Consider the following 10883-nt stretch of genomic DNA (forward strand, 5'->3'; position numbering starts at 1 on the left):
CCTCTGAGTTTCAAGCAGAAGATGAGGAGGACCTTGCGCCGCTGACTTGTGAGCAGAGGCAGGGGAAGATGTCTTAGAGGAGGAAGAGGAGGAGCTGTGTGGACAGAGCTGAGCGGCCTGCAGGGACACTGCAGACGGGAGCAGCCCGGCTCTAGCCTGCTGCTGCACGGAGGAGGGGCCCCGACGGGCTGTTTGTGTCGGAGGCCGCTGGAGGAGTTCTTCGGGATGCAAACATCTGGCCCGGACTGCGTTAACTAGTGAGACCAGTTCACTGCTGCAGCATCCGAGAGGGCCTGTGCGCGTGCGTGCGTGCAACAGAGCGTGTGCGCGCTCGCGAGCGCGTGGAGTGTGTGTGTGTGAGTGAGTGAGTGAGTGAGTGAGTGAGTGTGTGTGCGTGCGTGTGTGTGTGTGTGTGTGTGTGTGTGTGTGTGTGTGTGTGTGTGTGTGTGTGTCAGTATGAGTCTGGTGTCGGGCTTCCCGCACCACCCGGTCATGCACCACCACGACAGCCACCACTACTCCCTGCACGCGGCGGCCGGCCGGTGTCACGAGGACACGGGAGCTCCTCCGTACTTCACGAGCTGGCTCATCAGCCACGCGGACATGTCTCCCACCGAGTACAGCCTCGCGCCCGGCTACAGCCCAGAGTACCATGGCAACAGCGGCGGCGGCTCCACCGGCGGCCTGGACCCCCATCATCACCATCACCACCACTACGGCCCCGGCGGCCTGGTGCCGGGGCCCGGCGCCATCTCTGTGAACGGGACCACGGTCGGTATGCACCACCACCACCACACACACCCGCGGACCGTGAAGCGGAGACCCACCGCCAACCGTAAGGAACGGCGGCGGACCCAGAGCATCAACTCGGCGTTCGCGGAGCTCCGGGAGTGTATCCCCAACGTCCCGGCAGACACCAAGTTGTCCAAGATCAAGACCCTGCGGCTGGCCACCAGCTACATCTCCTACCTGATGGACATCCTGGACAAGGACGGACAGCACGGGGACACGCAGGCCTTCAAGGCCGAGCTGAAGAAGACGGAGGCCCGGGAGGAGCGGAGGAAGAGAGAGGCGGTAAGAGCGCGGAGCCGGTGTGGTATGACCCACTGTGAGCTGAAATTCCATTTCATTTATAATAACAGCAGAGTCAATAACGTGTGCAGACATCAGGCTGCATATAGAGCTGACAGGACACAGTGTTTTCTCTCTGTTGGGCTGAAGTCTGTAATATAATCCAGGAAGGACCGTACATTCTGCAGCTGACACTCCCAGCACCACCGCTCTTCCACAGTTTAAACTGATGCATTTTTTTGGAGGGGGGAAGAAGACAGCAGTTAAAATACCTCGGTTTTATAATGAAAGGCCTTTTACAAATCTTTAATTCTGCATCATGTTACAGATTCTACTGAGCAGTGACTCGTTTTACTCACCAGAAACGGAAAAAACAGAAGCAACAGTCTGAAAGAGTTCAGCGCTTTAAGGACCTAATGTGACGGAGAGATAAACACTGATAAACCAGAGCCTCGCTGGAGTGTTGAGTAAAGTTAACTTACTACCAGCTTTGGCTGCTGCAGTCACCTTTTCTAAAAAAATTTTTTGACTGACCCAAATTCACGAGGAGCCCCTGACATGACAGTGTTGTTATTCTACAATTATTCATCGTTTCTTTTTAATAGTTTATCTCAGGAAGATTAACGGCTGCAGGTCACAGCTGACCGTCCTGTAAACACCTCATCTTCATCAGAAATACGGTAGCACTCGTGCATAATATGCTCACATGAAAACTCTGCAGCAGAAAAAACACACACACAAAAAAAAACATTTTGCTCGTCGTTTCACGCAGTAAATTCTATTTCTTTCAGACAATGAAACTCGTGCTTTAGAAAAAACACTGACTCCAAAATCCTTGCAAATAACTACATAAATAATTTGTTGTAAACTCAGCTTGTATACAGTTATAACATTACATATCATTTATAAAATATGGGCACGTTCAGCTTTCTTAAAATATTTGATTACAGATCAGTTTTGCGTGGAATAATCAACTAAATTAAACTTTATTTTATTTATTTTAACCTTCGCTCTTTAGTGCATTTTTTCCTTTTGTGCAAATAGTAACGGCGTGAACAAATACATGATAAATAAAATGTTTTTTTGTTTTTTTTAAATTACAATGCTATTTAAATAATGCTGCGGGCTACAGCATTTGTGACTTGAATTCGTGTAGATCCTGCACAGCTATTTTTAAAGCGAGGGGATCAGTGGTCATCATGTTTTTACACTGGCGACGTAAGGCCGCAGCTTGTTATGTTGACAAGATGAGACAGACAGAAAAATCGTTGGGGTGTTGTGTCAGTGTATGACACACTGTTTTAACTTGAATACGACCCAAGGGTTATAAATATTTTCTGCACCATAATAAATGTGGTGCAGTAAATAAGGTTTTACGCACGAATGTGACGGCTCTAATTTGACCGAGACTCACAGCAAGCTACGAATATTTAGCTGATTGGCTGCAGCCTAATTAGAAGATGAAGAGCGATAGGCCTAAAACAGTTCGCTCTCAATATAATGTTATAGGCGGTTTTACATTTGGTGCCGAAGCAGCGAGAAATCGTTGGGTAATATTTTTAATTTTCACAAAGTTAGTTTAGAATTATATAATATAATGGAGCATCTACCGAGACTCCAGGTCGATTACAGACCATCACCAGTGTTTCCCAAACCTTCTTTTTCCTGGGGACCCACTTTTTTAAAATGACAAACCATTGTGACCCAATTTACAACAGAGACAATTATAATAAATGACAATTTTTCTGCCATTTCCACGTCACCTTATATTATCTTAACATGTTATTGAAAACATACACACGTGTTAAAACTTAAGAAATGAGAAATAAATTCATTTAGGTTGAGTTAACAGGCCATCTCATTGTTTTTATTGCCTCTCATCAGGAAAACAATGAGATAAAATAACTACATTCAGGTGGAATTATCAGCTCTTTTCCTAAAACAATATATACATTTAAAATGCTTTATAAAAGGTGTACTACAGACATAAATTTAAACTTGCTGATTTTTTTTCCATAGTGTTTTTTATTTGGGGACCCAAATAAAATATCCTGTGACCCACCTGTGGGTCACGACCCAGACTTTGAGAATGACTGCTGTGGACCATCACTGTGACATTATAGGCCCACAGTGTTTAATTCTGTCTTTAATTGACAGAGGATGCTAGAAGTAGCACACAAACAGTCAGTCTGCACAGAAGGAAAAGCCAAGAGCAGCTCAGGCTTCTCCTGTGCAGGAGGAGAGTCATCTTATAGGCCATTTATTTGGGGAGGAATTTAGTGAAGCACATGGGGTGACTGTTAAAGAGAGAGTAAACAGTGAAATATAAGTGTGTTTACACTATTTCAAAATGGACACTTGACCATCGATTACTGAAGGAAAAAAAGACACATTTCCCCCCACATACAGCTCACCATGAAGGGAAAGATTTTACACATGCTATAGTCTGAGTGATGGAGTCTATGTAAGAGTGGAGCCAGAAAATTGGTTGCCATCCTCAGACAGCTTGGAGCCAGGAGGGGCCAGGTTCAGCCCTGCAGACCCACTACTATTATTCCTAGCAACACTTTTTGGATGGTTTCATCCTCACAGCCGTGCAGCTATATTATCCACATATTTTAGGTCCCAGCTCTGCCCGTATCCTATAGCTACAGCTTTACAGGCTCCTACAGTCACTAAGGAGTTATTGTTTGGCACATTTACACTTCTGCAGCTGATCCACATTCATTGGCATACATCTACAAATTCACCTTTAAAAACTGGATCAAATTTCTGATGTTGTATTTATATTTGAGATATATATCCTCTTTATTGTCAGGGGCTAAAGGTCATCATTTTCGGTGTTTTATGTACTGCTGCACAAACAGAAGTAAGCATCACGTCATTGATTCTACAACCAGCTGTGTGTTGTTTTGACACACATTTATCTGATGATAAATGCTTCTATCATCACCACTGCATCTTACCTTATCCAGAGCTAACATGGAGCTGTAGTAAACAAACACAAGCATACAGAGCAAGTCAGAACGGAGTAATTATTTCCTCTCTGTTGCTGAGCTCGCTGCCTATAGGAAGTGTGCTGCATAATTGAAGCCAGAAAGACTTCTTTTTTTTTTCTCCCCCCCTCACATTTCAAACTGCAATCACTAATAGGAGGATGTAGTCCTGTTAATAACTCATGTCAACTCTTTCATGGAGCTCCAGTCCTGGATTCAAATACACACTCCTGCTGCAACTGAGGAGCATCAGGTTAACACAAAAATATATTGTACACGTGAACAGACTTCCTTCATTTGTTTAAAAAGTCCTTTATTAAAATCTGACATGTATCAGAGGAATCCTCAGTGGAGCCAAAGTCAGAACTTCTGCTCCTCACTCTGCTCTTACAATAATGACAAAGCGGTGAACCCATAAGGGAATTTTGTGTATTTAAGAGGATGGACCTGTAAGCTTGCAAATAAGAGGGCTTGGGGTGTTAAACCCAGCCATTTTAGGGACTCTGACTTTAAGGAAGAATTAAGATCTGCATTTTTATCCACACTGTTTTGTTTGTCTGATTACATCCACGGTTCAGTGTGGGCGTGTTTAGTGTGTCCTACAGTGTGATAATCTAATGATCCAATTTGTGCTAAACTGACTTCACTGAGCCAGCGACAGGATCTGTTTTCAGCAGTTTTATTTGTCTTCAGCCACCCTTTGAATCCACGTTTTTAATATAAATATGTGCATGATTTTTCATCTAATCTTTTCTAAAATCACACTGCAGCACCAACAACATAACAAATATAAGGTGAGATCAGTAACTGAAGTGATTTTTGATCTGCTGTTGATTTAGACATCATAAAACCATTAGCTGATGTACTGACTGAATTACAGCATGGCCTCTCATTTTGTTGCAGTGTCAGTTTTTGGTGCTGTGGCTGATGTAGAGTAAATGTGCAGGATACAGAGAGCTGTAATTGCAGTGCTGCTCTGAACAGAGACACTGGCATGGTTTCACTTTCAGTGATATGTAGCCTTCAGACTACACAGCCCTGGACATCTGTCCTGACAAATGACTGGGACTGGAAACTGCTGTCACGTGTGTGCTGCAAGAACCATAAAATAATTCTCCAATGAGGTGCGCGCAAATAATAAAACAGACAAAAAAAAAAAGTTGAATTCTAAAAGATCTGCTGCCTTGTTAATTTATTTAGTAGAGCTCTGAAGTGGTTACTTGCCGCAGTAAGCACATTGTGACGTGATGTTACATGATATTTATTATTTTTTTTATGATCTCAGTAAGTTATACTACAGGGTGTTAAAAGTATGACTTATTAAATTAGATAAATATTTTAGATGTTTATCAAATAACATGAAAAAATCATCAGTTCTTATAATGACATCATAATCTGCTTGTAATTTATAACAGTGACATGTCTGTTATAATAAATCGTGGGGTGAGTGTACAATCATAATTCCTTATTCATACACAGGTTAGTCATTCACCATCATTCATTATTATTATTATCATTATTGGTCAGTTACTGTTACTGTTACTTTTCTTGCCATTATTTCAAAATGTGACTTTTTACTCTGAAGCTCGCTTCATATATATAGTTATGAAGAAAGAACAGATCGCTGCTGCGGCCGGTGGAGGCAGCTGAGACTTTAACACAGAAGAACATTTCACAATAAAAGACCGGGGATCAACTTCTTGAGCCTGTTTGTTCATCAACGCACGCGGATGAAACATTTATAACGTTTTCGGTAGTTTGGGCCTGGACGGTACGGTGGTTTTTTCCACATACAGAGAATTCAAAGACGTGGCAGTTTAACGCAAACCGTCTGATCTTTTATTGGTAGTCTGTCTAACTCGTATCTTTTTCTGTCTTTGTTTTTTATGTAATTGGTGAATATAAATTGTTAATAACAGGGCCACTTCAAAGATGAAATCACAGCATATTAATAAAAGCAAATCGCTGCAGTGGCGTCAAACAATCTAAATCTGTAACTTTAAATAACAGCAAGAAAACCCTTCATTTTAAATCGTAAACGTTAGAAAAGTCAAATTTCAGCAGAAGTTTACGTGCTCTGTCATGTTTGATTACCGCTCATATTTGATGAAATGGTGATGTTTGATGCGTTTGATGTGTCAAATCTCAGTGTGTAAATCACAATACTCCGCGCCTCGTGCAGGACTGGATTGGTCGAGCAGCTCAGCGGCGCTTCAACCGCTGCAGGACTGTTTTCAGGCAAACAAAGCGACGATACGCTGTCACGTTTTATCAGGTTTGAAGCGAGAGAGAGAGAGCGAAAAAAAGATGAGTCAAATTCTGCAGATCCCGTCTTTCAGCGGGAATAAACGGGGCTGAGTAAAGGATGAGTGGAGGTCAGCAGGTTAGTGTCGCTGTCATCGAACTGCACGCCGGGCCCGTTCACACTGGGAGCTTCTGATATCCAGTATTCAGACAATAACTTCTACATTTACAAATATTTATAGAAATATTTAGTTTATATTTGCTATTTGCTCCGCTTTCCAGCTCGGCCTGTGGTTCTGGTACTGAACTCACTGCAGCATCCTCTCACTGACTAAGATTTGGTGCTGTAAGGAGCAGAATCAACTAAAAAGAAGCAGCCATTAATGGTAAAGATAAATTATTATTATTATTATTATTATTATTATTATTATTATTATTATTATTATTGGTCAGTAAGGTCAAAACATGAACGCTCACTGTTAGTTAACCCTTTAAACCGGGGCAAAGGTACACACATTCTCGTTGTGCTCACGTTTGTACTTGTAAAAATAAAAATACAAATACAAATAAAAATAAAAACGTATATTCTAATGCTATTTTACTAAATCATGTATAATAATATATACTTGATTCGGCTTAACACGGTTTCAGGAGCTTTTGTGTCAAATGGAAACCGCAAGTCCTTAGAAGTAGGCCCAAACATTCAGGATCAGAAAAAAATGAACAAATCAAATTTATTATTATTATTATTATTATTATTATTATTATTATTATTATTATATAACGTGGCAGGCAGATTTTTTAATTGAAACTGCTCTTTACAGATTATTGTCACAGAAAATATGACAATATATTGATTTTCCAGACAGACAGACAGACAGACAGACAGACGGATAGATAGATAGATAGATAGATAGATAGATAGATAGATAGATAGATAGATAGATAGATAGATAGATAGATAGATAGGACACGCGCGCACAGACACAGACACACGAGCAGATTTGAACATTTGACATTTTACTATAAGCAACAGTCTTTAGAGAATATATTCATTCAAAGGTCCGAGTAACACCTGAGTAAGGCAGGTGGCTGTGCGTTTGAACGCGTGGAGCTTGTAAACACTCTCATGTAGCTCATGTTAATAAGTCTTGCGGGTATGTGAAGAAATGTCACTGATGTTTGAATTAACAGTTGGCTGTGTGTTGTAGAGCATGATCTGGGCTCGTCCCAAATACAATATCATTAAAACACACACACACACACACACACACACAGACACACACACACACACACACACACACACACACAACCGCTCTCATTCTCTCAGTGAAGAAAGGAATGTAAGGGATATCTTATAAAATTGGTACACATCTTAAAATCAAAGTGTCTGTTTCCCCCAAACCTTCTATGTATGTAAATTGTGTAACATCCAAGGTGCACATGTCAAGTGATTGTACAGTTTATTCTCATTCGATATTTTTCCTCTCCCAAAATTTGTCAAACACAAAAAATATCATTATAGGAAGGCCTATATTGACCTGCTAAGGTTCTGTTTACATCTACATTGTAAAAATATATTTACAATTTTTAAACATATTTTTTTTTACAGTTTAATTAATTAACGAAATATATAATTGTAACTTTTTTAAAACAAATGAAACAAGCATATTTTTCTAAATTCACTGTGTTTTGAGTTCAGATTTTCTTTTGAAGGCGCGTAAAATGAATCACACTGATTTAAACGTTGAAGATTCGTCAACTTTAAAATACACCGAACTAAACACTATTATCACATCTTAGTTGATAATTTAATATGTTTTATTTTTGACAAAACAGCCCATGTTTTCATCGTGACGGTTTCAGTAGTGATAATTTTATTTCTGCTGGTATTCAATAACACATGACATTCTTTTTAATTTTTTTTATGCTTTGTAAAAAGTTTTTAAAGGCTTGTGTCCCTCAAAAAAAAAAAAAAATATTATTTTGTCACCACCAAAACAACGTGATGGCGTGTCGGTTGTGACTGTTCCGGTATATTGACAATTTTAGAAGTGCTCTGTTTCGTTATGTTAGGGTTCGGGACGAGACAACCACCTCCCAATTCAAAGTACATACAAATGGCAATTTTATATATATATGAAAATTACTGCTATCTCAAATTTTATTTTGTACTTTCATAGTTAATGCGAGGATCTTAGTGAGGGTTAAGATTTGCACACCTAAATGTTTTTTCAAATTTGTGTTTTGGCTGTAGGACAACAGTTTGCACCAATCTGGTAGAATATCTTATATAACAACTTATAAATAACGTATATAATTTTGTATGAATTATTTGAACGCTGAATTGTTTCTTCAGTGTCTGTTTTAGAAAACAATGAATGCTAAATGTAGCGAAACTTCTGGAAATGTTGCGTTTAAGTTGCGAAAAAAAAAAGTATCTAACATATTTGGATCTGGGGTGACAAAGACAGAAAAATAAAACGGTTTCCATGGTGACAAAGGCCGCAGTCAGTCGCGTGCTCAGCTTTCTTTTCTATCTTATAACTGCGAATTCAAACCGTTATTCCGATGCGTGGACGTGCATGAATGTGCACAATTTAAATAACAAATATTAACATTAAACATCATGTGTGTGCAGGTGGAGATCCCGAAGACAACTTCATCTTCATCATCCTCGTCGTCATCCTCGTCGTCAGCGGGCGATAAGAAGAGTAAAGGACGGACAGGATGGCCTCAACATGTCTGGGCTCTGGAACTCAAACAGTAGCGTCTCCTCCTCCTCCTCCTCCTCCTCTTCCAGCTCTACGGGACAGTAATGACGCTCTGATGAACTGTAATGGCAGTCATCATCATCATCATCAAAATCATCAAAATCATCATCATCTCTGTGGACCTCCGGGCTGTACACAGGACGGTGGACGCTCCATTCACTTCGCTGCAGTGAGACACGCGAAAAAGCGACAGTTTACTACTGGTTCTCTGATTGGTTGGAGTTGCTGATAGAACAGAACGTTACAGATTTAGAACTCACCACATTCACGCGCTTTGTGCCGCTGCGTTCTGCGTCGGGGTTTCACCCTGAGCCCTGATTTCCTTCTTACATTTCATCCCCAGAGGGGAAAAAAATCCAGGCCTGCTCCATGTTCTTTTTTGAAGATTTTCACTGAAAACATTTAAACCAAATAAATCAGTTTATCAGGCTATTTACGGCTTCACCATGGGGACATATTATAAATGTTTTTATTGATCATCATTTCCCAGCAATTCAACTAACGTGATGTCAGTGGAGACCTGAGCGGAGGCTCATATAAAAATGTGTACAGAGATGGGCTGAGCAGCTGGGGCGGGTCAGAGGAACATAAATACAGTTATAACATATGAATACAGCTATAAATACAGTTATAACACATGAAAATATGTATAAATATAGTTATAACACATGAATACAATTATAAATACACTTATAACACATGGAAACTGCTATAAGTGCAGTTATAACACATGAATACAATTGGAAATACAGTTATAACACATGAATACAATTATAATACATGATGTTCCTCGGTTCCCCTCCGTTCCAAAAGCGGACGATAGAACGAAACGCTGCTGTGTGGTGGGATCTGTGCACATCTGAAGACTGCTCCATGAAGATGTCTCTCTCTCTCTCGCTCACACACACACACACACACACACACACACACACACACACACACACACACACACACACACGGGGTGTTCAAGTGCTGTCTGCTTTATTTAACGGAATATATTTATGTGCAATGTGGCCGTTAGAAGGACCCAAACAGGACAGTTACTGAGTATACAGGTGTATGTGAAGTTCTCTCTCTCTCCCTCTCTCTTTCTCTCTCTCTCCCAATCTTGGGTTGTAAATGTAATGACGTCACGGCGATGACGACGTGTCCATGTGTTGGTGTGAAAATGTGGTGGGAGTCTACATAATGCTTCATGTGGGATGTAAACAGTGTCATGAATTGAATAAACCACCACCTGGTTACATGGTGCTGATCTGTACTGTCAGTTGGTCTAACAGTGTTCTCCTGAGAACGATTCAGGAGGAACAGAGGGAACATTATCCACGAGAGCAAAAAAAAAAGACCAAAAAGTATTTTTAAACTGTATCACTTTCACATCATGACAAAAAAAGCCCAGATTTAATATAGAATTTTGGTTAGATGATAAACCGAACCACATATTAAATATGTTTTCTTTTACAAGCAGAATAGACATTACTTTTGAAAATTAGTGAAATGAAAATTGAGGATTTTACTTCAAATACACAAACCTTTAACAGCAACAGAAAACATTACTGATCCAGTGTTCACATTAGGTCTTTAATAACAAGCTTAATTTTTATGTCTGACATCATGTTTGCAATAGAGTGTGCGATTGTTTAAAATTGTGAAGTTCATGTCTTTACAAGTAGGAAAATATATAAACATAAAATGGTATTTATATACATATATATATATATGTGTGTGTGTGTGTGTGTGTGTGTGTGTGTGTGTGTGTGTGTGTGTGTGTGTGTGTGTCTGACAGCCCCTGGGTTAT

General features: G+C 40.2%; 1 protein-coding gene across 1 annotated transcript; it reads left to right on the forward strand.

The window, feature by feature from the left end:
* The first annotated feature begins 382 nt into the window (after positions 1-382).
* Positions 383-10336, forward strand: hand2 (heart and neural crest derivatives expressed 2). Its single transcript, XM_084747685.1, has 2 exons — positions 383-1074; positions 8953-10336. Exons 1-2 carry the CDS (start codon positions 457-459, stop codon positions 9079-9081), a joined length of 747 nt encoding a protein of 248 aa, XP_084603811.1. The 5' UTR covers positions 383-456; the 3' UTR covers positions 9082-10336.
* Positions 10337-10883: the final 547 nt, after the last annotated feature.

The sequence above is a fragment of the Lutjanus erythropterus genome, chromosome 3 (genome assembly GCF_056507025.1).
Source record: "Lutjanus erythropterus isolate fLutEry1 chromosome 3, fLutEry1.hap2, whole genome shotgun sequence".
Classification (NCBI taxonomy): domain Eukaryota; kingdom Metazoa; phylum Chordata; class Actinopteri; order Lutjaniformes; family Lutjanidae; genus Lutjanus; species Lutjanus erythropterus.